Source organism: Sorex fumeus, unplaced genomic scaffold (genome assembly GCF_029834395.1).
Source record: "Sorex fumeus unplaced genomic scaffold, SorFum_2.1 ptg000034l, whole genome shotgun sequence".
Lineage (NCBI taxonomy): Eukaryota > Metazoa > Chordata > Mammalia > Eulipotyphla > Soricidae > Sorex > Sorex fumeus.
In genome coordinates, this window is record NW_026606091.1 from 32,078,663 (window position 1) to 32,106,631 (window position 27,969).

At 45.9% G+C, this 27,969-nt stretch overlaps 2 protein-coding genes across 3 annotated transcripts in view; one reads left to right on the top strand and one right to left on the bottom strand.

The window, feature by feature from the left end:
• The window catches only part of NCBP1 (nuclear cap binding protein subunit 1), a 40,502-nt gene extending 37,583 nt beyond the window's left edge, over positions 1–2,919 (top strand). For both annotated transcript variants that reach the window (XM_056117024.1, XM_056117025.1), the window contains 2 exons: positions 20–133; positions 2,749–2,919. In XM_056117024.1, coding sequence (XP_055972999.1) covers positions 20–133; positions 2,749–2,862 — 228 coding nt within the window. In that variant the 3' untranslated portion in view covers positions 2,863–2,919. The remainder of the gene's footprint in view (positions 1–19; positions 134–2,748) is intronic.
• A 3,748-nt stretch (positions 2,920–6,667) lies between these two features.
• XPA (XPA, DNA damage recognition and repair factor) lies at positions 6,668–24,018 on the bottom strand. Its single transcript, XM_056117027.1, has 6 exons — positions 23,771–24,018; positions 21,106–21,216; positions 18,678–18,783; positions 11,729–11,894; positions 8,542–8,659; positions 6,668–6,887 (listed from the first exon to the last, which is right to left on the bottom strand). Exons 1-6 carry the CDS (start codon positions 23,937–23,939, stop codon positions 6,739–6,741), a joined length of 819 nt encoding a protein of 272 aa, XP_055973002.1. The 5' UTR covers positions 23,940–24,018; the 3' UTR covers positions 6,668–6,738.
• Between the last annotated feature and the right edge of the window lie 3,951 nt (positions 24,019–27,969).

A 27,969-nucleotide genomic window follows, 5' to 3' on the forward strand; every position in this document is an offset into this window, starting at 1 on the left:
ATTTCCTCCTCGCTTCCAGCGTTTCATCATGATCCTCACCGAGCACCTGGTCCGCTGTGAGACCGATGGTACCAGTGTCCTGACTCCCTGGTATAAGAACTGCATAGAGAGGCTCCAGCAGATATTCTTGCAGGTTTGTGGGGGAATCCGGGGGCGATGGACTGCTCTGTTCTCAGCACAGAGATTTCCCATCTTAAGAACATCAAATTTGGGCTAGGAGAGATTATACTGGGATTCAGTTGCATTTGGCCATCCCTGGCCTGATCACCCTGCCACACACGATCCTCAAGCATTGCTGGTGCAACCTGAGAGGTCCCCTTAATGCCAGGATGGCTTGGGGGTCCCCGGCACCACATCTTGGGCTCTCAAATTGAGTTACTGGCCTAGTCGGTTCAGAAGTGCCAGGAGGTACGTCCTCCCCCAAAAAATCATCAAAGTTTGTCAATTTATATAGCTCCTATGGGCCCTTAAACTCAACATTTGCTTTTACTGTTACTTACCAAAATATCTTTTTTTTTTTTAACATGATGTTACCACAAAGCTTTAATATAAATTAGCTTTTGTGATGCTTAGAATGTTGGGTTTTCTGTGAACTGAAGAGCAGTGGTTAGAAAAAGAAAAGGATAAACGGGCTGGAGAGATAGCACAGCGGGTAGGGCATTTGCCTTGCACGTGGCCAACCCGGGTTCGATTCCCAGCATCCCATATGGTCCCCTGTGTGACCCAAAAAGGAAAAAAAAAAGATAAACAGTGCTGGGAGAGGGCTGGAGGTGTAGCTCAGTGATGGGCACTTGCCACCTTGCATGTGTGAAGATGTGGGTTTGGGTCCTGTAACTTTACTTCATCCCAAATAAAAACATCTAGAAAGATAATGCCGTGGTGATAAGGGCTATGTCAGATGGCTAAACAAGTGATCACCCACCTTAAATATCAAATAATTTACCAGGGCAGATACCAGAGCATTTGTGGTGAGATCTGTGGGGAGGGGCTGTGTGAGGAACATGGATGACAATGCCAAGTTTACTTTTTTTTTATGAAGGAGTACTGCTATTTATTCAGCCACTGATTAGCTGATTAAATTGTGCATAAACTCTACCTTACTTTTTTTTTCATTTTTTATAATTTTATTTATTGAATTACCGTGAGAGCAGTTACAAAGCTTTTGGGTCTAAGTCTCGGTCATACAATGAAACACCCGTACCTTCACCAGTGCCCATTCTCCACCACCAAAAACCCTGGTATACTCCCATCCCACACCCTCCCCCCACTTGTGGGGCAGATGATTTCTACATTACTCTCTCTCTACTTTGATCACATTCAATATTTTGACACCAGACCCACCATTATTATTTGGGATTTTACCCCAACTCTCAGATCTGCTGAAAAGGCAACAGTAGACAATTTGTGTTCTATTGCTGGTTATGAATAACATGTGATGTCGCATGGCTCCAGTAGGGCCATGTGATTTTGAAATTCCAAAATTTTAACACTTAAATCTGGAGAAAGTTCTGCCAAAAGCCACTGGGTTTAGAGATCTGCTCCTGAGTCTCTGGGATCATGGCCATTGAGCAGCTTGATCAGGAGCCAGAGAGGCCGTTTGTGGGTGATGACTTGGGGTTTCCTTGGGGTGGGGTGGGGTGGGGAGGACAGGCCCCCGCCCCCCCCCCATCCCGTGAGGCCCAACAAGTTTCGTCACTGAGGGCCCAAGCCTGACTGTTCAATGGCCTCTGGAGGATGACGGCCACCGAGTCGCCAAGGGGGAGCAGGCGGAGTGACAACACCCTTTCCTCCTTGGGGTGGCCTGGCAACAGTAACCTACTGTGGGGTCCAGACACATTTCTGCCCAAAGCGCTTACCAAAATATCTTAAATTGATTATTACTCAGATTTCCATTTGGCCTTTCTCTCAGCTAGAAAACCTCAGTCAAAGTGTTTTGATTTTGAGGGCCACATCGGCCTTACTTGGAGATCCATATTCAGTGCTGGGGATCAAACCTAGGTTGGCCACATACACGTAAGGCTATGAACTTACCCACTGGACCCTTATCATCAGCTAAAAAAGCATCAGCAACCCTTGTTCCTACAGGAACTCCCAAGTATGTTCAGGGGACATGAGAGGACATAGAGTATTTCATTTTCGGTACCCCTCTCTCTCTTTCTCTCTCTCTCTCTCATTCTCTCCCCCCCCCCTTCTCTCCTCTCCTCTCTCCCCCACACTCTTATCTCCTCTACTTTTCTCTGTCCCTTCTCTCCTCTCTCTCTCTCTGACACACAGTGAGGGCTGGAGAGCTCAGGGGCTGAGCATAGGCTTTTGACATGCCTGTGATGCGGGCCAGCAGAGTCCCCCAGGTACCAGCATGTGGGCCCCCAGCCCCAGTGACAGAAATCAGGAAACGCGGCGTGGGGTTCTTTGGGGTCCATTTAAGTTATGCTGCGCTCTGTCCTGACACGAGAGATCCCTAGCTGACCCCATCTAACCGGTGGTGGCTGCAGGAGCTGCTGCTTCCACATACACAGAAGCGTGTCAGAGACCTACTGGGGGGAGGGGGCAGGCCCTTGTCCAGACTCAGGGCCCCTCACGCACAGCCTCTGCTTGTAGCACTGAGCTGCATCCCCACCTGCTCAGCTCTGGGATTTCAAAGTTTCTGAGCCGCCTTGGAGTCGGTGACGTGGGTGTGCTGCCGAGGGGCATTTCCGGGGGCCTGCAGGTGCCCTGCCCAGCCCTGACTCTTGCTTTCCTCTGTCACAGCATCACCAGATAATCCAGCAGTACATGGTGACCCTGGAGAACCTGCTCTTCACTGCCGAGTTGGACCCGCACATCCTCGCCGTGTTCCAGCAGTTCTGTGCCCTGCAGGCCTAGGGGCCAGTGACCCCTCCTGTTAACATTTTTTTCAATCTTAAAATTTGTCTTATTTTTGATGGTTTGAATGCTTGCTTTCTTGTAGTATCCTTTCACTTCTTTAAAGCAAAGGGGGTAGGGACGGCGACAGTGAAGAATACGGCTCTTGTTACCGTCCCTACAGGCAGGTGTTCCCTAATGACAGCAATGTGACCGTGACCATAGGATGATATATGTGACAGGTACAACTTTTCTGATACTTTCTTTTTTTTAAGGCACCGTTGATAACTGAGGTATGGGTGACACGAGAGGTCGAGCTTACAAAGTAGTGTAGAGTTGATGGATTTACCGTCGAGTAGCAGAGCTTGTCACTGCTCCTAGATAACCTACCGTGGCTGAAATAAAATGAAAAATTGGTTTTTAAAACGTTGGTATTTCATGATTTATCATCTCAGTCTACTTTAAAAGGAGTGGTTTCTTACTGAAGGTATGCTTATTCTCTTTATTTTTCTGAAGTGTAGTATTTTAACACAGAGAAGTGTTACTAGAGTAACAGTTCCCAGGTTTGTCCAAGCAGGTCCCCTGGGTGTCTGTGACTATTTTTCATAAATAAGCCTCCCTCTGGCCACACACACAGAGAGACTGAGGTCCAGTGATGCACTGTGCGGTGGCTCCCTTAGCTACTGGGCCCTGCTCCAGGCTCTGCATGGAGTCGTCCTAGGTCACCAAGTGAGGGACGCCCTCAAGTGGGACTAGATGCCATTGGGTTTGCTGATGCAGGTCTGGGTTGTTTCTGGGGAACCTGGTACAAGTAACCACTAATTCCGAAGCCTTTTTCCTATGAGGTGCTGAGGCTTAACTGAAACAAGAATGCACCGTGAAGTAATATATAAGCAGAAGGAATCATCTGACATTCCAGATCTCTAGCACTTTTAGTCTTTTTCATTAACCTTGGATAAAAATTACAAATAACCCCACAACTGGTAGTCTTTTTGTATATTTGTACCAATTTGTACCACAGGAATTCTCTCTCTCTCTCTTTCTCTCTCCCTCCCTCCCTCCTAAGTTGATGATGCTTTAAACATTGTTCATATTGATACATGGTTTTTTACATTTGGCAGCTGTAGGATAGTCTCAGTTGATGGGAATTCCTAGGATTTTTAAATTCTGTAAGATTAGGTCCATAGCAAGATCCTGGCAGAAGGGACCAAAGCCTCAATCGTGGTAAAACGTCGTCTGTTTACACTGTTCCTCTTCATCCCTGTGTAATTAGTTAGAAATGCCTCATGGTCCTCCAGAGCCAGGGGATCACCATGTAAGGCCTTCTTAACTCTCGGACCATGAACTGCTCTGTAATCCTTTCAGAATATATTGCAGAGTCCACTTAGTATATTTGCTTGATCCAAATTCTAGAGGAATTTCTGCTAGGTGTTCGTTCCTTTCTCTCAGATTCTCTCTGTGTGTAATTGTTCTTCTCTATCAGTGTACCTAGCCCTACTCTGTTCCAGGCTGCTGGCAGGAGGGGTGAGGGGTGGGGGAAATGGGTTGCATTCTAGAGAAATAAAAGATGCTAGGGTCAAGATTCAGCAGTTACTTTCCCCAATAATGGAGATAACAGACAGAAGGATGGGATGTCATGTACGCTCTTGGAATAAATTAATAAATATTCTGTTAAATTGCACTGGTGCCATTTAACATGCTTTTGTGAAAGTGAACATAATTTTGCTCTCCTTGATTCTAAGTTTTTCCCCCAGGGTTATTCAGATAGCAGTTCATACAAAGATAGATTGTGTCTACTCGTCCTGGGAAGGATTAGTAATTATATTACATATAACTTACTCTTGCAATTCTTTTTTTCTTGCAATCTACGAGAGTATTCGATATGCCAGACACAGTAACAACAAAGTCTCCAATGGAGACGTTACTGGGCCCGCTCGAGCAAATCGACGATCAACGGGAGGGCCTTTTCTTTTTAAAAAGTGAAAGATGAAAAAAGAACTTGCTAACCAGCATAGAGCAGATTTGGCATTGAGTGATTCTGGATACAGGTCGGCTTAAATTGATGAAGGTCAAGAATAGATTCTTACCAAAGACAGACCTAAAGTATCGGGTCTTGAGACTGTATGCTCACTAGTAAACATTGGTGCCAGGTGCTGGGCGGGGACCACTCGACACAATACTCAGCCCTCACAGCATCTTCTGATTGAAAAACGAAACAGCAAGCCTGGGATGTAACGTACCCGAGGTCCACAGCTAGTATGCAGGTCCTGCATCTCTCAAACACTGATCATCAAGGCTCTGTGGGCAGTGTGAGCCTGAGTCACCACTGTCCTTCCCAGGAAGGTTCTGGCTGCCAATGGTCTTGACTGAGGTATGACACTCAGCAGAGCACGTTTTATAAGAAACCAGCACTTGGTAAAGATGTTCAACACTGCCACATCAAAACTTATCTAGAGAACAGTTAACTATAGACTACTTGGGTTTGAGAATGTTTTAGCTTTTACCCTCAAAAGGAATAAATAGCCAACAGCTATGTGGAAAGAAAAACACGAATATAGAATCAAGCTATTTGCCCATTTTTGGCAGCAGGAGTTGTAGGGTGTGCCTGGGGAGAGCTGCTGAGCTGTGCTGTGAGCCATCGCTGGATGCAACAGTCGGGCACATCTGGAAATGGCTGCCAGGTGCACCTCCTGGCGAGCACGGCTTCAGGAGTGTGACTCTCATGAACATACCTAGGGATGGGTGAGCAGGCAGCACAGCCAGGTGTGTAAGTGCTGGCAAGCACCACAATCATGGACATGAGCCCCACAGTGATGGGGTTGACAGGCCGGAGAGGGGAGACATGCCAAAGAACAGCCTGACAATATCCCATTTGTTTACCTGTTTCCAGAGTAGTTCTGACTGGACCCCATGTAATCAGGCGTATGGGGCAGATCCTATTACTCACTGGAACTGCTTTAGAAGGGGGTTGTCAGGAGACGTGAATGATCCCGGTGCCTGGGGCAGTGTGACGAGAGGTTATCAGGTAGGTCAGCTCTATTTTTACAAGGGCTCTCAAGGCCCAAAGCAAGATATATCTTCCTGCAGAATAAGCTTTCACGAGAATCTCCCTAACGGTCCTTAGCACAATCCTGGTCTGGCACACGGTAAAAGTGAGCACCTTTAGCACCATCTTCCCTTTCTGTCTGGATTTGAAAAAAGCTCTGTAGGTATTCTCCTTAGGGTGTGTAGTAGGAGTGACACCATCAAACTCACAAAACTCATTGCTCTGCCTTTATATTTAGTCAGCTTTCCAGCAATAGCTCTCTGCTTTCTGCTGGGTTGGGAGAAAGAGTCTGGAATCCTGGCTGAGCTGTGGAAGTGTCAAAAGGTTGAAGGCCACTGACTTCAAGACCTGACCCGGGGAACAGAGAGATGGCTCCAAGAAATGTGCGTGCTTTCTGTGCTGGATGCCTCAGCTTGGCCCCTAAGCACTACAGCTGTGACCCCTTCGCTCCCCACAAAAAGAAAACAAGACGTGAGCCAGCTCCAGAAGGTCCTGCTCTCTCCCCATTCATTTTCTAAAAAATCACTTTACTTTTCAGGCTAAGTCTCTTCCTCAATCACATCTCCGTTTTAGCTCTAACTTACGGTCACCTTTGAAACCACCCTACCATGCTGCTCCCGTTCCTGTCCCTGACATAAAATGACCATAGACCCAGTTCTCCCCACAGACAGGTCTGCGGGACCTTACTTGCCCCAAAGCCATTCCTATCACAAACATACGACTGTTCCCACTCATCTCTGAAGACTTCCTTTGGGTGAATTTTGAACCAGACTAATCTCCGTGTCCTTTATTTCATTTTATTTCATTTGTTTAAAAAAGCTTTTAAAACCACCATTTGGTTTGGTTAAGGGTCACATTTTCTCGTACGTCAGTTCATGGCCACAAACAGTACAAGTCTTCCGGTACATGTCGTCATCTAGGGACTCTTCTGCGCCGTACTCGTGCTGGTGGGCGACGCTCTCCCTCTTCCACACGCTGCTCCTTACTGCTCGCCGTAACTCTGAGAAAGAAGTCAAGCTTTAGCTGAACCCAGAACTCCACTTTCAGAAGGAGGGGTGTGTGTGTGTACCAACAAAGTGGATTACTTCACGTAGATTCTTTTATTACACCAACTGGGAATGCTTCCTCTTTTACTTCCCACGCCTGGCCTGTAAAATCACTGCGGTCCTTTTGCGAGCAGGAGGAAACAGACTCGGGATGGGCTATGTGGTCTTAAGGGATGGTAGGAGAGAAACGCATTCAAAAGACAGACGGGTAAGCAGAGGGTTACTGCAAGCAGAGTCACGACAGGAATAGGGCTCTGCTGAGGTGAGCCGAGACAAGAACTTCAGGCCTAAGTCACCTCTAACCTAGATGCTGCTAGGTTGGGCCAGATTTTTAAACATGGGGACACCAACTTCTGAAAAAGTGTGTTTGAAAAATTTATGATCTGTATTACATATTTGGGCTGGAGCAATAGCACAGCGGGGAGGGCGTTTGCCTTGCACGCAGCCGACCCGGGTTCCATTCCTCTGCCCCTGTGGAGAGCCCGGCAAGCTACCAAGAGTATCTCGCCCACACGGCAAAGCCTGGCAAGCTACCCGTGATGTATTCGATATGCCAAACACAGTAACAAGAAGTCTAACAGTGAAGATGTTACTGGGCCCGCTCGAGCAAATCCATGAACAACAGGAGAACAGTACTACAGTGCAGTGCTATTACATATTTGATTTGTACACTTTATATACAGGGCTGCACAAAAATACCTCTGGGGAAAAGAGGGGGGATAAGTAGAGACAGATGAAAGTAGTGTTGACCTGTAGGGTGTGAGTTAAGGTGGGAAAGGAAGGCGGGAATCCAGGACCTTTGGCACTGCGCTGACACCACATCAGAGAAAGCTTCTGCCGAGCCTTGTCTGTTCCTGACCAAATGAGACCAGTACTGCAGTGTGCTGGCAGTTACCACAGAGACAGCCTCAAGGCAAGAATCGTACAAGAATCGTAAGAACTAGTAATCACACACTGGAAAGAACCAGACTTTCTGGTTTTGCTTTTGTTTTATTACTTCATCATATTCTGTAGAAAAAAAGCAAAAGATATCAACCCAGATCACCTTAGTACAATGTTTCAAACTTTTTTCTCTATGTTGGAATTTCATTTTACAAAGGAAAGAATGACACGGCATACTCTCATACTGAGATGATCAAATTAGTGGTTACCAGCAGGACTTCCCCACCCCTTTGGAAGGGAAGTGGGAAAAGGGTTAGTTATGTAAGGAAAAATAAAGAAGGATAGAAGGAGACTTTTATTGGTGAACTCACTATGTAGTACACACCGATTTATGATTTACACCTGAAACCTTTATAGTGTTATAAAAGTTACTTCGATTTAAAACATAATGAATTGGTGCCCAATCTTTAATCTTCCCATTTTCTTATATAAAAATTCTTACATATAAAAAAATCCTTAGATGAATCACATTTTTATATTCTAAGACAAGAAGCACAGGCAGTTTAGAGTCTCAAAAGCCAACTTGTATAGAAACTGATTTCTTTCCTCAATCCATGAAAACCTACGTTCCAGCCTCCGTGAACACTGTGTCTTTACGCAGGAAGAAAGTGCTCAGCCACAGCGTCTCTGCAGATCAGTGAACAGTCTCATGACCCATGACCTTACCTTTAACTTTTTTATCAAATTTCTTTTGTTTCATTTTTTCTCGGTTTTCCTGTCGCGCTTCCTTCGCTTCTTCTAATGCTTCCTGACTTCCCCAAACTTCAAGAGATCTTTTCACAATCTACAATTAGAAAACCATTTTTTAAACCAGTCGCCATTCAGAACTGTTTAGATACAATCAGTAAATCGAAAGGCGGATATAACCCAAGTACTGATATCTGTTCAAATTTTTTTTTCTTTTTGGGTCACACCCAGAGATGCTCAGGGCTTACTCCTGGCTCTGCACTCAGAAATTACTCCTGGTGGTGCTCAGGGGACTATATGGGACGCTGGGAATCGAACCCAGGTCAGCCGCATGCAAGGGAGACACTGTGCTATTGTGCCAGGCCCTGAAATTTTTTTTTTAAAATCTAAATAATAAACTATTGTGATGAGAAACAATTGTCAAACCTGGTTAGGAAGTCAAGCAGCCCTAAGTATATGTTGAATTATAAATAGAAAAAAAAATTGTCCCTTGTGTATGTTTTCAACAAAACTTGGGCCCGCTCGAGCAAATCGACGATCAACGGGAGGGCCTTTACCTTTACCTTTGGTAGTCAGTGGGTTTGATAGTATTTTAGCAGTTTCATGCCAGAGATAAGCTTGCTGACCAACTACCTATCCTATCTAAATGACGGGCTCATCCGTAAGATCCTTCTAGCACTGGAGCTCCATCACTACAACGTACTACCTCTGGAAACTACAACTTACTACCTCTGGAAACTACAACTTACTACCTCTGGAATCTTTAACAGTTTTCACTGGACTCACTTCTGATCTCAACTTATAAAGTTTATCTTAAACTTTGGTAGATGATTGACCTTAGAAGTCTTCTATTTGAGTTTAAAACCTTTAGATTATGGCGCTGGAGCCACAGTTCAGCGAAGAGGGCACTTGCCTTGCATGTGGCTGACCCAGATTCGATCTCTGGCACCCCATATGGTTCCCTGAGCCCCACCAGGAGTGATCCCTGAGCACAGAGCCAGTAGTAAGCCCTGAGCACTGCTGGGTGTGACCCAAAAACCAAACAGGAAAAATGAGGTAAAAATTCAAACTTTAATTACTTTTAATATATTCCTTTACCTTGAGGAGGAAAAAATGCCAGCATAGCCAAACTCATTTCATTTTACATACATGCTTTGTACACACATTTTTTTAACATAAAGTGATATGCTGGGTTCTCTCATAAACTATCACATTTCCACAGCTTGACATCCTGAAAATACTGTGTCCCCAATGTGCTTAGCAGTATTTTTAACACCTCAAACAAAAACTAGTTCAGAAGAACTGGGTTGTTAACGCAGAGAAGGTTAGAAAAATCTTACTAAATCAGTTGCACTGAAATTTTCCTTTCCTGCATGCCAGCATGATGTAAAATTAGAGTGTGTCTAATGGTACTATTTCAATAAGTATAAAACAAAAGCGCCCAGTAAAAAGTTTATTGGGCCAGTTTCTAAAACTTTTACTGGGGTCAGGGTGGATACACCTGGCAGTGCTCAGGGCTTACTCCTGGCTCTGTGCTCTGGAATCACTCCTGGTGGGGTGGGTACCATACTCAGTGCCAGGGATCACAAAAAGGTCAGCCTCATTCACGATAAGAGCCTTAACACCTGGACTTTCTCTCTAGCACTGGGTTGATTTACTTAACATCATTTTTATTTTTATTTTTTATTTTTTTGGTAGGTTTTTTTGGGGGGCCATAGCAGGCAGTGCTCACTGCTTACTCCTGGCTTGGGGAGACTATATGGGACGCTGGGGATCAAACCCAGGTCAGCCTCTTGCAAGGCAAATGCCCTACCCACTATAATATCACTCCAGCCCTGCATTTTTCATTTTAATGGTAGCTAAAATATGGTGAATCTTCTAAATACCACAATTAAACACAATTAAGTATCAAATTTGTTTTACCCATGACTTAAATTTTATTTGAATATACAAATTTTATAGTATTTTATACTTCAATCTAAACTTTGCTTCCCAATATATTTTATAAAATGACAGCATATCTATATTAGATATACGTAAAGTGTGTAAGAATATACATTTATACGTTCTATCTGTGTCATCCCAGGCTGGATACAGAAGGCTGCTTGTAACTCAAGACGCCTGGCAGGAGCACCCAGCACTAAGTAAAAGAATCGTCTTGGCACGTACCCTGCGAAATCGTCTGCAGCGAGAGTTGAGAAAATTCACTTAGACAATATTAGAACAAAGGTTGCCAGACTTCTTTGGCTTACCTCCCCCTTTTTATGAAAACAAACAAAACTCATCTACATTCTTTAAGGGAAGAACAGAAACCTCGTACCTCCCCTCCCCAGCCAACTCCCCTCCCCCGGCAGTATCTGAACCCCACCTCCTAAGGCCCAGAGCCCGGTGGTTGGGTCCAGCGCCCCAGAGGCCATGGGTGGCACCAACCATTCGGGAAACACTGTACTAGTTACATGTGGGTATCTGAGACGCATTTCCCAAATTAAACTTACATTTTAGATTCTTGTGATTAAAATAATACTTTTCCATTTGTTTGAGGCAACATGCTCAGCAGTGCTCTGGGCTTACTCCTGGCACTGTGCTCAGGATCACTCCTGGAGGGGTTCTGGGGAGCCTACTGGACAACGGGGACTGAACTCAGGTCAGCTGGGTACCGGTCAAGCACCCTACCAGCCCTATTAAGGCTCCAGTCCATAATAAACATATATTTTGGAGGGGTGTGTGTGCATGGATGGTGTGGTGAAGTCTTATTCCAAAACTTAATTTCTGAATTTTATTCCAAAAGTTAAGTTACCCAACCACCAAAATTACACGCCAAAAAAAGCAAAGCAAGAAAATACGTCATTAAACATGATTATAACTCAGAGCAAAATAACAAAGGGGGTCTTCTCTATAAGCCAAAACTGATATATAATGAGTTCACTCTAGGGCTGGAGCAACAGTACAGTGGGAAAGGCATCTGCCTTGCAGAGAGTCAACCTGGATTCGATCCCTGGCATCCCATATGGTTCCCTGAGGACTGCCAGGCGTAATTCCTGAGTGCAGAGCCAGGAGTAATCCCTGAGCATCACAGGGTGAGACCCAAAAAGAAAGAAAAAAAAAGTTCACTTTAAAATATTTAGACAGTGTTTAAACAGGATTTAAAAATAAACTTATTAGAGACCTGTAATTTTAAGTAGAGTTTCATATCACCCCATTGTGAGTGATGAGGATTCTTCTTCACAATAAATTTAAGAACTGGTTCTCTTTTCTCTAAATCACAGTCTTTTAGGAGGTATTCCTGCTTTGCCTCTGTTTTGGTTATCAGCCTGTGTTTATCTTCAGCATCTCTGAAAAGAGATTAAATCCATCCCATAAGTGAGTTCTTTTTAATGAAATTTTCAAATAGCCCAACAACAATAGCATGGCATGCACTATCAAAAGGAAAATATAAAATGCCTTTTCCTGCAGTTCTCGTGGACAACATAAAAGCAGGGGAAAAAATCCTTTCTTTTACTCATTCTGAAAAACTGTATTTGTAGCAAATCCATGTCATTTAACCTAAGAATATTTCATCCCATCTTCATTGCATTATTTACCAGAGCCAACATATGGGGGGAAAAAATCAGGAGTCCATTGAAAAGATAAATAAAACGTGGTCTAGATCTATAAAATAACTTAGGTGTCCATGAATGGATGAAGGGATCAGGCAAATGTGTTCTACTATGGAATATTATTCAGTGACAGAAAAAAAAAAAAATCTTGCCGTCCGCAACAACATGGATGGATCTTAAGAACCTATGTTAGGTGAAATAAGAGAGAAAGAAAGACAAATACCACATGCCCTCAGTTTTATGTGGCACACAGAAGCAGAAGCAAGCTCACAGGGAAAGAAACCAGACCAATGGGAGGGCTAGGGAGAGGACAGCAAGGGGTGAGACATGAGTGACAGCTGCGAGGTGGAAGGTTCCCGTGACAGGGCTGGAGAGACGGCACCCTGGGCAGGAGCACTCGCTGTGAACTTTGGAGACCCCCGCCACCCCCACCTACTGCCACCCAAACACCACCAGGAGTGACACCTCACACAGAGGAGGTGCAGCCCAACCCCCCCCCCAAATATATATAATTTAAATTTTTTTAAATGAATAAAATTTCACCACAGAGATGCCCTGTGCAGCAGGGGGACCACTGACTTCCCCGCTCGCTTGCATGGTCAATACCGTCCCCCTACGGGTTTGGGGCACATTCTACAGTAAAGGGCTTAGAAACGAATGCTCGCCTCAGCTGAGGCGGTGCTGGGTTCATTCCTCTCAGCGTGCATGTGATATGCTGGTGGCGGGAGAAGTTTGATTCTGTACCTGTAGGGTAATTCAGGTGGTAACTGCCGAGTCTGGCTTACAAGATTTAACACTGCCTGAAGTGGAACTTCCATAAGGTGGAGGAATGCTGTACATATGTCGTTTCCAAATCTGCTTGTGTACATTTGGATACCCCACGTCACAGGTTTGTTAGGGTTGTACTTAATAAAACCTATTTTGCCTTTAGTATTACTGAGGGCAGGGAGTGGAGGGGTCACACCTGGCAGTGCTCAAGGCTTACTCCTGGCTCCGCATTTAAGGATCACTCCTGGTGGCACTTGGGAGACCATATGCAGTGTCACAGGTAAAACCTGGGTCTGTCACATGTAAGGCAAGTGCCCTACCTGTGGTACTCTCTCTCTGGCCACACCTTTAATTTTTACTATAGATGCATCAATGCATGTATTTTTTCCAGGAATAAAATAATCTGAAAATTTTGTATTTCTACATTCCAAAAAATTACTGTCATGTTGAATAAGAGTTCTGATGTCTTTACCCAGGGCACTGGGTACTTTTAAATGCAGCATCAGAATACGTGGTTAAACCTTTCTCTTGTGACTACACTACGGGGGGTGGGGGGAGAATTTTACTGTTGTGCTTCGTCACCCAGTATTCTTGTTCACATGGCAGAGCTTGTGCCCACATTCATGATAACTCAGAAGAAAGCTCAGAATCCATCCTTTCCTACATGGTGTCAGGATTGCCAAATAGAATGATTAGTTATCTGTGCTGATCTTAGAGCATGTCTTGCATGGTTGTTTCTTCTAAAATAACTAGAAATAATGCAATAGTTTGACAATATTTGTAGGAACTTATGATCCAATGACTCTTAGTCATACACTGAATCTTTCTTCCCAGAATCTCTACATTTTTTGGTAACTATCACTCCATTCATCTACAACTTCTGATGAATCTTTCACGTTTGCCTTCAATTGTCTCTCTTGTTTTTTTTTGACTAGAAGGTATAGAACCATAATCACTTACAATGTCTTTAGATGACATAATATTTAAGTTATCTCTCAATACTTCAAAATCAAATATGTCTTCACTGTCAACTCAGCTCTAAATTGTCATAATATTCTTCTTTCTCCATGTTTCTATCAAAAAAAAATCAAAAGATTACTTAATCTCAAAATTACAGAAGTGGCATGTTTTTAAGATTATTGGGGGGTTTTTTTGGCAGGAAGAAGGAAGTTGGGTCACACCTGGTGGTGCTCAGGAGACCACACCTGGAACCAGGGATCAACGAGGGTTAGCAGGGTACAAGGCAAAGACTTTATGCCCTGTTCTCGCTCTCTGGCCCTAGAAAGGGTTCATTCTAAGTCTGAAAACAAATTATCAATGCCGGAAGTTACAAGGCACTTTAAACATAAACATGTTAATTCATATATTGGCTCTAAAACTACGAAAGGTCAAAGAAACAAGACTTCACTGTTGTAGATGAAGCACAAAAAACTCTCAGTTGATCAACTCATAGGAAGTTTCCACATGAAAAAAACAAGAGTCTCTCCTACTTCCTCTGAAACTAGAACTATACATGAAAAGCTTCACAGAGTGAGCAAGTGGGGTTGTAGTATCTGTTCTAAAATATAAGAAAAAGGTGGGAGACGTCAGACAAGCGAGTGTTGCAATACTCATCCAAGTAAGCCAAACACGCACATTTTAGAGTGTTTTAGAAGGTATCACACCACAGTGACTCTCAGAACGTAACATTGAAGACTTATCTGCATCAAAATAAAATACACTTGTGGAAAATATTCTTTAAAAAGCATATATGCGGCTGGAGTGATAGTACAGCAAGTAGTGCTCTGCCTTGCATGCGGCCAAATGGGGTTCGATACCCGATATTCCATATAGTTCCCTGAACAACGCCAGGAGTAATTCCTGAGTGGAGAGACAGGAATAACTCCTAAGCATCTTCTCCAGGTGTGACACAAAAAGCCAAAAAAAAAAAAATGCATATGCAATTGCCATTCCTCCCCCTAAACAAAAGCTTTTATTTCTAAGAGCCTTACTATAGAAAAGTTAAATACAAATGTCTCTTAAGCACAGCGGTGGAGCTGTGAAAGACATTGGGCCAAAGAGATTGTACAAGAGGCAGAGAGCCTGCCATGCACGCACTCAACCCAGGTTCAATCCCTGGCACCCCATGCGGTCCCCTTAGCACCACCAAGAGTAATTCCTGAGTGCAGAGCCAGGAGTAATCTCTGAGCACCGCTGGGTATGCCCCTGCAAACCCCAGATAAAAAACACACACACAAATGATGGATTTTTTTGAAGCAAAGGCAATGAAACATTGAAGGCCAATAATTCTGCGTTGCCTACTTGAAAGCTGTTAAGAATAAATCTTAAAAGTTCTCCTTGGAAGAAAAAAAATTGAGAGCCAGAGAAATTAATACTGTGAGTAGGGCATTTGCCTTTGCCCCCTAAGAGTCACCAGGCATAGCCACAGAGGCCACCAGAGCACAGCAAGGTATGGCCCTGGCAGTCCAACAGTGCAGAACCCTGGGCAGAACCAGCCGTGGGTTCCAGCATTCAACAACGGCCCGCTTGGTCAAGCAGTGCTGGGAGACCCTTGGTCCCTGGATCCTGGATCATCTCACCTTTGAACCCAATCACCTGAGCACTGCTTGGGAGCCCCCCTCCCCCCCCCGCCCAATTATCTTAAAAAGTAAAAAGTTGGGGAGAGGCCAGAGAGAGAGAGAGCACAGGAATTAAGGTTCTGGCTTTGCACACAGCCAAATCTGATTCAATTCCTAGATCTACATATGATCCCCCAAGCAGTGCCAGGAGAGATCACTAAGCATAGAGCCCTGAGCACTGCCACATGTGATAAAACACAAACACACAGTTTACTATATTGTGGTAATCATTTGCAATATATACCAATATCCAAATAGGCTGTACTTTTAAAATTAATGTAATGCTGTATGTCAGTTGTACTTCAATTTTTAAAAGGGGGGAAATATAACTTTATTTCTAATTCTTTTAAAATTACTCCTTTCCATAAAGGATCTAAAATAACTTAGAAGAAGATAGGAAATATAAGATTCAGTGAGCTGTCACTGTCACTGTCACTGTCCTCCCGTTGTTCATTGATTTGCTGGAGCGGGCCCTGCAATGTCTCCATTTTGACACTTGTTACTGTGTTTGGCATATCAAATATGTCACAGGTAGCTTGCCAGGCTTTGCCGTGCGGGCAAGATACTCTCGGTAGCTTGCCAGGCTCTCCGAGAGGGACGGAGGAATTGAACCTGGGTCGGCCAGGTTGGCCGCGTGCAGAGCAAATGCCCTACCTGCTGTGCTATCACTCCAGCCCATTTAGTGAGCAGAAGATAAAAATTTGAAGTATAAAGTTAGAATGAACAGGAAATACGTATGCAAAGGTTACATCACACTGCCCAGCAGAGCTGAGTTTCAAGCTGGCTCCCAGACATTTCAAAGTAAGGTGGACAATGAAGACACAGACAGTGACATCACTTTTGTTTTAAATTGGGGGGACATGTGCTGTGGGTTGAATCCAGGGCTTCACACTTGTGAGACATATGCTCTACCACAGAGTCACATCCCTGGCGCCAATGCAGTGTTTCGATTTTGCTCATTCATTTGTACAGGCCAAGCATTCTTCAAGGCACTAGGAATACAGCAGGGATAAAACCAAGTCCTGTTTTCACAAAGTTTCCGTTCTAGACAGTTCTTTAGAACACATGAAAGTGTTGTGAAGAAATAAAAAGCCTGATAGAGAACAGACACTTTCAAATAAACTGGAGAGCCAGAGGGACCATTCGAGCAGGCCCCTGGGTCAGAGAACACTCGGAACTGCAGAGCAGGAGTATCAGCAGCAACTGCAGAGAGAGCAGCAACTGCAAAGAAGCCAGGGTAGAAGTGTGCTGTGCAATCTGGACCCCGGGAGTGGCACAGATGTTTCAAGTGAGTGAGTGGCGGTGAGAGCACGGGACAAAAAGCTGGACCTTGCCGGCCACGATGCAGATGATTTTATCCCTAACAGATTGGAAACCATTAAAGACTTCTGGTGAAGGTTAAGGAGAAGAGACTCTAGTGGGGCAAAAGTCAATGGCAGACGCCAGTAGAAGATTACTGGGGTGGTCCAGGCAAGAGCTGATGATGGCCTCATGTGGGGTAGCACAGCAGCACTGTCCTCCCTTTGTTCATCGATTTGCTCGAGCAGGCACCAGTAACGTCTCCATTGTGAGACTTGTTGTTACTGTGTTTAGCATATGGAGCTTTCCAGGCTTTGCCATGTGGGTGAGATACTCTCGGTAGCTTGCTGGGCTCTCCGAGAGGGGCGGAGGAATCGAACCCGGGTTGGCTGCATGCAAGGCAAACAACCTACCCACTGTGCTATCGCTCCAGCCTTGTCTGGGGTAGTGATAGAAATTCAGGGTGTGGGGCAAACACGGAGCCACAGGGACCAGGAGCCAAACATGGACAAGTAGGGAACCAGCCAGTTGATGATGCTGCCTTGACTGAAATGCGAACATGGGAGAGGAGGTGTGGAGGCTCAGGAGGGAAGGATTCAAGCTGAGAATCACCCTAGAACAACTTAACAGAGCTCAGGAAGCTGGTGCAAAGAGCAGGAGCATAGGCTCTGTGTCGGGGGGAAAACCAGTTTCAATCCCTGGCACAGTGACAGGAGCAGGCCCCCAAGTGTCACACCAAGGAACAGCCCTTGAGCACTCCAGCTGTGGTCCCCACACCCAAGTAAGTCCAAAATAGAACCCAATAATTTACAAGTCTAAATGAAAGGAGCTGACTGCTAGACTATTGTATACAAACACAACCATCAAAGACAAGGAAAATCGTGGTCTGGGCTGCAGCTCCATATGAAACTGCACGCTCTGTGTCCCTATCCGGGGCTTGACTGAAAACAGACATAATTAAGATTTTTCTAAAAAAATATTCCCAGGCTAGCCACAGCTTTCTTTAAACTGAGTTACAGTTTAAAATTTCCAGGCGGTGCCTGTATACTTCAAGTGACAGATCCAATCCAGAGACCGGAAAGAATCTCTCCAACTTCTGTTGTCTTGGAAAAACCTCGGCGCAGGACAAGTCCAGGGCAGGTGAGGAGCCACCAGGGGCTGCAGTACAGGAAGTGGGGACAGGGAATACTTCACAAGTATCCACGACAGGCTCTGCAAGGAAAGCCACGTGGGGTGGGCAGGGTTACTCCAGGGTGAAAGAAACAGAGTGACCAGGAGGAGGAGAAGCAGCAGGATACCAGGACTGGCCCTTGCCGCCCCTTCAAAAGAGTCGGCAACATGAAGGAGGTTTGGGGGAGAGCAGGGAGAGCGGCCAGACAGGTTTCACGTCTGTCCCTTACGAGAAGGAGCTCCCTTCTGAACTTCCTGTCCAAGACTCTGACCAATGTGTGGATCACTGAGAAATGGCATCTTGGGAAATTGAGGAAGGAGAAGGATCAGGAATTCAATATTGAGAGAGGTTTAAGAGTCCCAGGGACCAGTCATAAGGAAAAGGCAGACATCAGGGTACCTTCTCATCCACGCACATAGCCCTATCATAAACCCACAGGCACTTTGGTGGCAGATGGGAGAACAGAGACATTTTGGAAAACGCCCCAAACGAAACATCTCATTACTAAGGTAATGTTACATCCAAATGGACTTAGTTACTGTTTTGCACTAAACCCCTACCACAAACCACCCCTACAGCACCCCTCCACCCCCCCCACCCCCCACACACATATATTAAAATTCAGCACCTGAGCGAGGCTATTATCTGAAATAAAATAAGTACCTGCAGTTATCACAAGTTGCCAAGTCAAAGTGGTTCATAAGGTAGGAATCCATAAATTCTTTACCACATTCTTCACATAAGGTATAATCAAACTCCATGACAGGCCCTAAGGAGGAGAGTTAATCCTTTAATGTTACCTCTTGTGACTAAAGCAGTAAACAGGCCACCATTTATTAGTTTTTGTTTTCTTGGGGGTTTTTTTGGTTTGGGGATCAAACCTGGTGATGCTCAGGGATCACATCTAATGGGAATCAGGGGGACCATATGGGGTGCTGGGTGTTGAACCTGGGTCAGCCCTGGCAAGAAAAGCGCCCTATCCACTGTGCCTGGTTTATCCATTGTATCAGCTTTTGTATCACTGTATCATTGTATCATTGTATCAGCTTTTCTAGCACTATCTAGCATTATTCTAGCATTATCTAGCATATCCACCTGACACAAATCCATTAAAAAGAGAAAATAAAACCTTGATTCAGCAATCTTAATGAAGATTGTTTAAAAGACTAAGATTTAAAAAAAAGATAAAAAACACTATCAAACCATATGTTTATAGTTTATAGTTATATATATATATATATATATATATAGTTTTATACTGTTGCTGTGACAAATCAGCAAGAATTTAGTGGTCACTGTCACTGACTTGTTACTGTGTTTGGCATATCGAATACATCACGGGTAGCTTGCCAGGCTTCGCCATGCGGGCGGGATAGTAGCTTGACGGGCTTTCCGAGAGGGGCAGAGGAATCGAACTCGGGTTGGCCGTGTTGACTGCATGCAAGGCAAAGTGGTCAAGACAACAGAAATCGCCACAGCTTTTGCTGAGATGGTGGGCCCATCTCAGCAGGCCACAGCAGGGCTACGTTCCCTTTGGAGTCTTGAGGGAGAATCCACTACCCTGCACCTTCTCCAGCCCCGGGGCTCCCTGCACCCCATCCCTCCTGAACACCTCTCCACCTTCAAAGCCAGCCGCAGCAGCTTCTTCTGCCTCCCTCTCCCTTTCACTGTCCTGGACCTCCCTCTGCCCTGGGATTATACTGGGCCCCCCTGGAATATCCACAACCCCCCACCCCAGGTCTTTCTCCTTAACCACTGCTGTAGAGCCCTTTGCTACAGGAGGCAGCATGTTTGCAGGTCCCAGGGGACTAGGACGTGGACATTTTCGGGGATGGGCACTGGGTCTACCACGATGCTCTTCAAAGAACAAAGGCAACTGGCCCCAATGTATGAGGGTGGCGGGGGCCGCTAACCAGAGGGAAGGCAGACACTAACGGGGAGCCCAGGAAAGAGCCGGGCAGTAGAAGAGAGACAGAACAGAATTCAAATTCCAATTGAAGAAACTTTTCCTCTCTGTTTCAACCCCTGTCAAGGGAGCATACGATTTCCTATCCATTCGTCTCAATCACTAGATTGTCTCAACCACTAGCTCAATAATGCAACAAATTTTGGGTTTTTTTTTGGTTTGTTTTTTTGCCACATCCAACTGTGCTCAAGGCTTACTCCTGGCTCAGTGTTCAGGGATCAGTCCTGTGGGGCTCTTGCCCATGGTACTATCACTCCAACAGATTTTTTTTTTAAGCCAATGCTGGTGGCTATTAATTTTACCATCAAATAAAACTGTATTTTTAATCATCTTGAAGAATATAATAATACTCATACACTGAGGATACATAGACATAAGTGATTTATTGAAGTTTTAATCTTAGATAATAAGTTCTCTTATGCCAGGTTTCTCTATCCTAAGCACTGTAAAAATCCTTTTTTTACCTCCAAAAAATATATAAACCACTGTTTTAAGAAATGTTTTGTGTATTTAGGCTCCTCATGAGTCTATCAAGATGAATAGTCAGCCTGGGGCTGGAGAGATAGCACAGCGGGTAGGGTATTTGCCTTGCACGCGACCGACCCAGGTTCGATTCCCAGCATCCCATATGGTCTCCTGAGCACCGAGCCAGGAGTAACCCTATGCATCGCCAGGTGTGACCCAAAAAGCAAAACAAAACAAAACAAAAAAAAGATGAATAGTCAGTCTACCATACCAGTCAATATACTGGCTGAACCTGCCTGTTAAAAAACAACAGAAAAGGGGCCAGGAAGTGGTTGAGCACCTGCCTTGAGCATGTAAGACCTTGGGTTTGATTTCTGCACTGTAAAGATCCCTGAGCACCAGCAGGAGAAAAGCACAGGTGGGTGTAGCCTAAAAGTCAAAAGCAAACACAGAGAGTATCGACCCTAATACACAGCCACAGCTAAACTAATAATCATGACCAAATTTAATATTTAAACCTGGCAGCCACTGTGCCAAACTTCATCACTACTCACCAAAGTGTGGCCTTATCTAACATGAATTCCCAAAGAATTAATACATCTTAACTAATACCTTAAAACAACCAATCTAAATACGAATTTTTTGGAAAATGCACTTTACCTGGTTGATGCACTACATTTTCAATTTTATGTGTCTGTTCTTCTTCCTCCTCTAGAATGAAGCCTCCTCCTGTGTCAATGATCTTCGGGGCTGCTTTGACATTAGCCACACCTGCACAGAGAAATTAAAATAAAAGCAGTCAACCAGTGAACCCAGGGGCCAGAGAGCTACCTCAACTGGCTGAGCACACACTTTGCTTGCAGGGAGTCCTGTTGTATCCCTGGCACTACTTGATGTTCTGAGCACCTCTAGGAGTGACCCTTGAACACAGAGCCAGGAGTAGCCACTGAGTCCATGTTCAATCAAATCAAATAAATCTGTGTGTCCCACATACAAACACAGGAACTTTTTTTACATTTTATATGTAAAAAAGAAAAAACAAGGCAAGGATGCCACTACCACTTCTATTCAACTGTATGCAGAAGATCCTAGCTAGAGTTTACAGCAAGAAAAGAAAATGGGCCGAAAGGTTAGAAAGAAATGAAACCACCTTTCACAGATGGTATCACTGTGTATGCTGAACATCTACATGAATCTTCAACTTGAGTTACAAAATAACACACCTAGAGAGGTATGTGTAAAAGCTCTTCACTGAACACCTTACCAAGAGAAACCAGGTAACTAAACAGATGGGGAAATAGTCCCATGGTCAGATTAGAAACTTGATACTATAAAGATACCAATTCTCCCCTTGCATTGTGTAAGTCCTGGTTTTGATTCTCAGCGACAGAGAGAGAGAGAGAGAGAGAGAGAGAGAGAGAGAGAGAGAAGAGTTGGGGACCAGGGAAATAGCTTAAAGGGTTAAAGGGTTTGCATTCTAGGGGCCTGGGTTCAACCCTGGCACCACATGGTCCCCTGAACACTGTCCAGAGTAGTTCCTGAGCATTGCTGAGTAAGGCCCAAAACAAACAAAAGAGAACATTTTAATTGCACAATACACTGAAATAAAAGAACAGCAAAGATCTCCCCTAACCCCTAAAGCACAACAGGTTGTATGTATACAAGGCAACTTCATTTCCTGGGCGTAGCATTCTTATAAAACATTCATCTTATCTTGCATTCCGTGTTCAGTTTATTTCCTTTGGCTGTGTTTCGAACCCCTTTTGCACAACCATTCAGAAACCTTTGTGGAATCATGAATATGTTCAATGCAAATGAACGTTTTTGTTCTAACTCTGGCACCTCAAGTTGATGAAGCAATTAAGCGCTAAGGACTATCAGGCCCTTGCAGCTTCTGACGTGTGTTCGCGTTTGAGGTTTTGGACCACATCAAGCAACACTCAGCTCCTTTGGGCTTTCGGCCCAGCTCCCAGCTTCCGATTTTCAGCTTGGGAAGGTAGCTGTTCTGAAAAAGTGACAAGACAAGCCCAGAACCAAAGTCTCCGGAGGACCCAGCATGAATCCTAAGACATGCAGCCAGCCAGACTCCTGTCCCTGTCCCTTACTTCTGGCAGATTACAGGGACAGGAGGCAATCATCACTCTAAACAGCATGCAGCTGCTCAGTTAGTATGGGAGAACACTATAAGGACTGAAAGAACCGCATGTCACCCAAGCTATCCCTGGGGTCATGCGTGGAGTATCTGACCCAAGCAGAGATTCACATGAGCCACAAGAAACATGATAAGCAGACAGCCCCCCGGGGCTGAGCACTTGCTTTGCAAGCAGGAGGCCTGGGTTGGATCCCTGGTACCACATGGTTCCCTGAGTATGCCAAGATCCAGCCCCAGATTGGATAGAGCCCGGAATGGCCTAAAACATAAAGAAAAAGAGAAAGCAGGTGAGAAGAGAGGTGGGCAGGTCTATGAGAGAGTCCAGACCAAATTAATGCAAGCAGCACCTTTCTTCCCAGGGAGAGAGAACCCTCGGGGGTCAAGTGTTGCCCTGATTATTAGCCTTGCTGGGATGAACCTGAGCAAATCCCCTTCCTTTCCTAGTCTTTAATTACCACCACGCAAGCCGCGGGGTCCCCAAACCCTGCCCTAATTCACAGCAGACGAGCGACGTGATGCAGGGGGTTCCCGTGAGCCGCGGGTGGTGGTTCTCCCACCGAGGCCGAGCTGCAGAAATGGGCACGCACCGGGTCGGGTCGGGGATGCAACCAGCGCGCGCGATGCGCCGTGCTGAGCAAAACGCTTGAGGGAAGGGGGAGGGAAGGAGCGGCAGGAGACTGCAGAAAAGGCATCTTTTTTGTGTGTCTGTTTGCTTTGTTCAAGTTTTCTTTTTTAAGCCCCGCCCGGCATTTGCGAGCCCGGTGGGGGTAGGGGAGGGAGGCGGAGAGAGCCAGTCGGGATGCCGGGGATCGAACCCCGGTCTGCTTCGTGCCAGGTAAGCAAGCGCCCAAGCCGGTTCTTCCTCTCCGTCTCTCTCCAGAATTGGGACCTTCAGCTTCACTCGGGGCCACCCCCGCGCCGGGGCGGCAGGCGGCAGGCGGTGGCGGACACCTCCCGGCGACGAGGGATGCTGCATTCCCCGCCCCCCGCCCCCCGCCCCCACCCCGCCAAGCCCAACGGGTGGGGAAAGCCCGGGGCTGGGGCGCGGAGCCCTGCGGCCCCCCATCGCACAGCTCCCGAGGAGGCGTGCAGCCGGGAGGGGTGTCAAGGCCACCCAAGGGAACCCGGGCGCCGGGAGGAGGACGGGGCGGGGGGCGCGGCCGGGCACCAAACCTCCGGTGGTAGCAGTCGCCGCCGGGTAGGGCCGGGCTGTCAGTCGGGCCTGGCGCAGCATCAGCGCCCGCTGCCGCTTGCGCTCGATGCTCGCTCGCACCGACGCGGGCAGCTCCGCGGGCTGCGCTGGGGCCGCGGGCTCGGCTGCAGGGGTCCCGGCCGCCTCCATCTCCGAGCCGGGTCCCAGCCGCCCGGCCAGCCCCGCGCGCACGCGCACTAGCGCCTCCGAGCCCGGCCTGCTGCGCGGGGCGACCGCGGCTTCCTCCGAGCCGCCAGGGGGCGGGAGCGCGCCTGCGCGGTGAAGGGAGCCCGGGCGGAAGTGCAGCGGGGGCCATGGGAAAGGGGACCGGAAACGTCCGCGCCTCCGGATGCCGGAAGCGTTGTTTCGGCCCAGACTCCTCGTCAGGGATGTTTCCTGGTGGTGAGGATCCGAGGGGTCAGAACTGGGCTGAGACCTAGCTGCAGCTCCGACCCGATCTGCGAAAACCTCGAGCAAGTTGACCCGAGTTCCGTTTCTTTGATAGTAAAATGAGGCTGATTGCGGAAGTACTTCCCAGGGCGTTGGGAAGAGTAGATGAAACAAGGACTTTAGGGATGGCAGCTGGTATTAATAGTGTCGTTAGAGAAAAACCAATAGAGCATCTCGCTGGCTTTATTTTGGTCCTATGGCCTGAGGGGCTGAGTCTTGAAATAAGACCTTCGTTCTGGCTTTCATTTGCTCCCCATCTCCTACCCTGTCCTTTTTGCAGGCTCCAGCTCTGTTTTCCCCCGCAGTACTTTTTCAGGGCGAGTGAACTGTAACCAAGTTGAAATGACTTGGATTTGGGCCAGATAGTCTCACTGCCCAGAAAGGTGGCAAGTTGCAAGACAAATAATTGCATGCATTAGCAAAAATTGTATACTTTTTGAAACTGATGTCGGTGGGCCCCATGGGTGACTTATGTGACGGTCTTATGTGATGGGTGACGGTCACTTTCTCCCCATCCGGCTCTGCCACCCGAGACCCAGGGTTACTGCGTTCTTGTCTTTCCTCGCAGAAAAGAATTTCAGGAGTAGACAAGCAGCGAAGTAAATAGATTTTATTTGGAGGGCTTTTGAAGGTGTGGAGGGAAGAGAATGTGAGAGAGAATGTAGCATGCTCAAGAGAGAACAGAGGCTTCTCCAAGGGTGGAGAAAGAGCCCCTAGACACATCCCAACATTGGGCACGAAAGCGTGAAAGTACATATCGCAAGAGGGGAGATGCGGGTGACACATGGGTTCGGCCACATGGGCACAAGCAGCACATGGGCTCTGCAGCTTAGGCGCGCTCTTGCTTTGTTCAGGGTGGCCTTTATGGGTTTCTCCAACCTGCCCCCAGGTTGGGTTTCTTCCTAGGTAGAATCTGTTGCTAAGGAGGTTACCAGGGGGGATGGGAATGGTGATGGTCTTATTTGAAATTCCTTTCCTGGCCTATTGTTCCGCAGGGCTGGCTTTTGCCCTTGCCTTGGGAGGGGGCCTTCCCTGTCTACCTTCCTACATCAAAATGAGTCAGAAAGAGAGGGACAGACATAGAAAGATTGCATTTATTTGTGGAATATGAAGTAACAGAACGGGAGACTTATACCAGGTGAATTGCTTCACGGCTTGGAAGTTGGCCTTACGTGCTGGGGGAAAAGGCAGCTCAGATAGAAAAGGGACCACCAAGTATGGGGTGCTCGGAGGGCCCCCTTGGGATGGAAGATGCGTGCTGAAAATAAACTACAGACCGATTTATGGCCATTGAATAACTATTGCAAACCACAACACCCATAAGGAGAGAGATAGAGCAAAAGGGAATGCTCTGCCACAGAGGTTGAGGGGGGGGTGTAGGAGGGATACTGGGACCATTGGTGGTGGAGAATGGGCACTGGTGAAGAGATGGGTACTCGATCATTGTATGACTGAATCATAAGTACAAAGTTTGTAAGTCTAGCTGTACCCCACGGTGATTAATTTTTAAAAATTAATTTTTAAAATGTATACTTTTATTTTTATAAATTATATGTGTTGAATAGCACAGCGGGTAGGGCGTTCGCCTTACAAGCGGCCAACATGGCCGACCCGAGTTCGATTCCTCCGCCCCTCTCGGAGAGCCCGGCAAGCTACCGAGAGTATTCGATATGCCAGACACAGTAACAACAAAGTCTCCAATGGAGACGTTACTGGGCCCGCTCGAGCAAATCGACGATCAACGGGAGGGCCTTTACCTTTACCTATGTGTTGAATACATGATGTATTAATAACCTGGGTTTTCTCTGGTTAAAAAGCACAAATAAATTTTTATTGGTGTAGGAACCAGAGCACAAACTAATTACACCGTTTAGTATCATTTTTAGAAAATCCAACCTGATCTCTTGATTGAGGTCTGCCAATAATACTCAATGGTTAAAGTTTGAAAAATACAACCTAGTGGGTAGGGTGTGAGAGAGAGAGAGAGAGTGTACAAGGGGTAGGGCATTTGCCTTGCAGGAAGCCAACCAAGGTGCAGTCCTCAGAATGGTCCCCTTAGCACCACCCAGAAGAAATTCCTGACTGCTGTGCCAGGAGTAACCCCTGAGCACTGCTGGGTGTGGATCAAAAGAGAGAGAGAGAGAATCAACTTCTCCAGATGAAAGAGAGCCCAAAGTACCTGAAGAAGTGAAAGAGAAGAATTACACATCCCACTTTGAATTTCTGGCAACCCCAGAATGCTCATTTCTTGCTTTTGCAAAGTTGATTTTATGAAGTTTTTCCCAAGCTGCCCCTGCTTGGGACTGTCTAAATAGGCCAGTGTGTTGTTCAGGTATTAATCAAGGGGAGAAACTTTGAACTTTTGTGGTTCACTTTTGGTGCTCCATCAAGTCCTGTCATGCAGATCATGTGGACCTCAGATGTGGTTTGACAGCTATTTTTGGGGGGCGGGGGCACTTTACAACTCTAGTGTCCCATAGCAGTCCTAACACTGCTCTCTCCAGTATAGTACAGGGCCTCAAGCAGAAGTAGCTCTTGATCATGGCTCCCCACTTCTGCCACTGACATCAACTCCTTGAAAAAATATTCATCGTTTATCATTATGGAAAGGTAAATCAAAAGTACAGTAAGGTGCCACTTAATATCCATGAATATCACTAGATTTGTTTGTTTTGGGGCCACACCCAGCAATGCTCAGCAGTAGCTCCTGGCTCCACACACAGAAATCACTCTTGGTGTTGCTTGGGGGGTGCATATTGGATGCCAGGGATTGAACCCAGGTTGGCAACGTGCAAGGTAAGTGCCTTACCCACTGTTCTATCTCTCAGGACTAGACTTTTTTTAATAGAAGAAAATGTGTTGGCAAGAGTGTGGCAAAATTAGAACCCTCCAATATTTCTAGTTGAGATGTAAAACTGTACCTTCTGTGGAAAATAGTTCAGTTGTTCTTCAAAAGGTTATGCATAGAGTTACCGTATAGCAAGACATAAAAGTACTGAAAGCAGATGTTCAAATACACTTGCACATAAACATTCATAGTAGCTTTTAATACCCAAAGCATTAAAGCCACCTAGATGTCCATCAAATGACTTGTGACAAATAATGTAGCATAGTTGTACAAAGGAATATTATCTAGCCAAATTAAAGGCCAGGGGCACAGCTCATGCTACCACATGGGTAAACTTTACCTCAAACCATTATGCATTGCTTTTATGTGAAATATTCAGGAGAAGCAATCCAAAAATGGCAGTACATAGAACTGGTTTTCTGAGGAAATCAGAGTAGAGGGGAGAGGAGAATGCTGAATGGCCGCATAGAAAGTATGGAGTCCAGTCAGCGTGATAAAAATGACACTGGTGCTGGAAGAGAGTCTCTGAGAGAGAATTTGGTCTGTTATCGCCAGATTGCCTAAAGTTTCATGAAAAGTAATTTGGGGGCTGTAAAAAGAGTATTGGGTTGGCCTGGGTTGGTCACATGCAAGGGCTATGTTAAGGAGCTTGTCTTGCATGCGGCCAACCCGGGTTTGGCCCCTGGCAACACTTATGGTCCCCCAAGCACTGCCAGGACTGACACCTGTGCGCAGAGCCAGGTGTAAGTCCTAGGTGTGGTCCAAAAACCAAAAAATGTAAAATAAATAGGTAAGTTATAAAATGTTAAAAAAAATTAAAAGTAACTTTCTCAAACTTGAATGCAGATACAAATCACTTGGTGATCTTATCAAAATGCTAAT

Excerpts from the sequence above, each read along its gene's own strand:
- XPA (XM_056117027.1), bottom strand. The coding sequence starts at position 23,939 with ATGGAGGCGGCCGGGACCCCTGCAGCCGAGCCCGCGGCCCCAGCGCAG. Across the intron at positions 18,784-21,105 it reads AAATGTAGTGCATCAACCAG|GGCCTGTCATGGAGTTTGAT; the intron begins GTAAAGTGCATT and ends TCTCCTCCTTAG. Across the intron at positions 6,888-8,541 it reads ATTTGATAAAAAAGTTAAAG|AGTTACGGCGAGCAGTAAGG; the intron begins GTAAGGTCATGG and ends CTTCTTTCTCAG.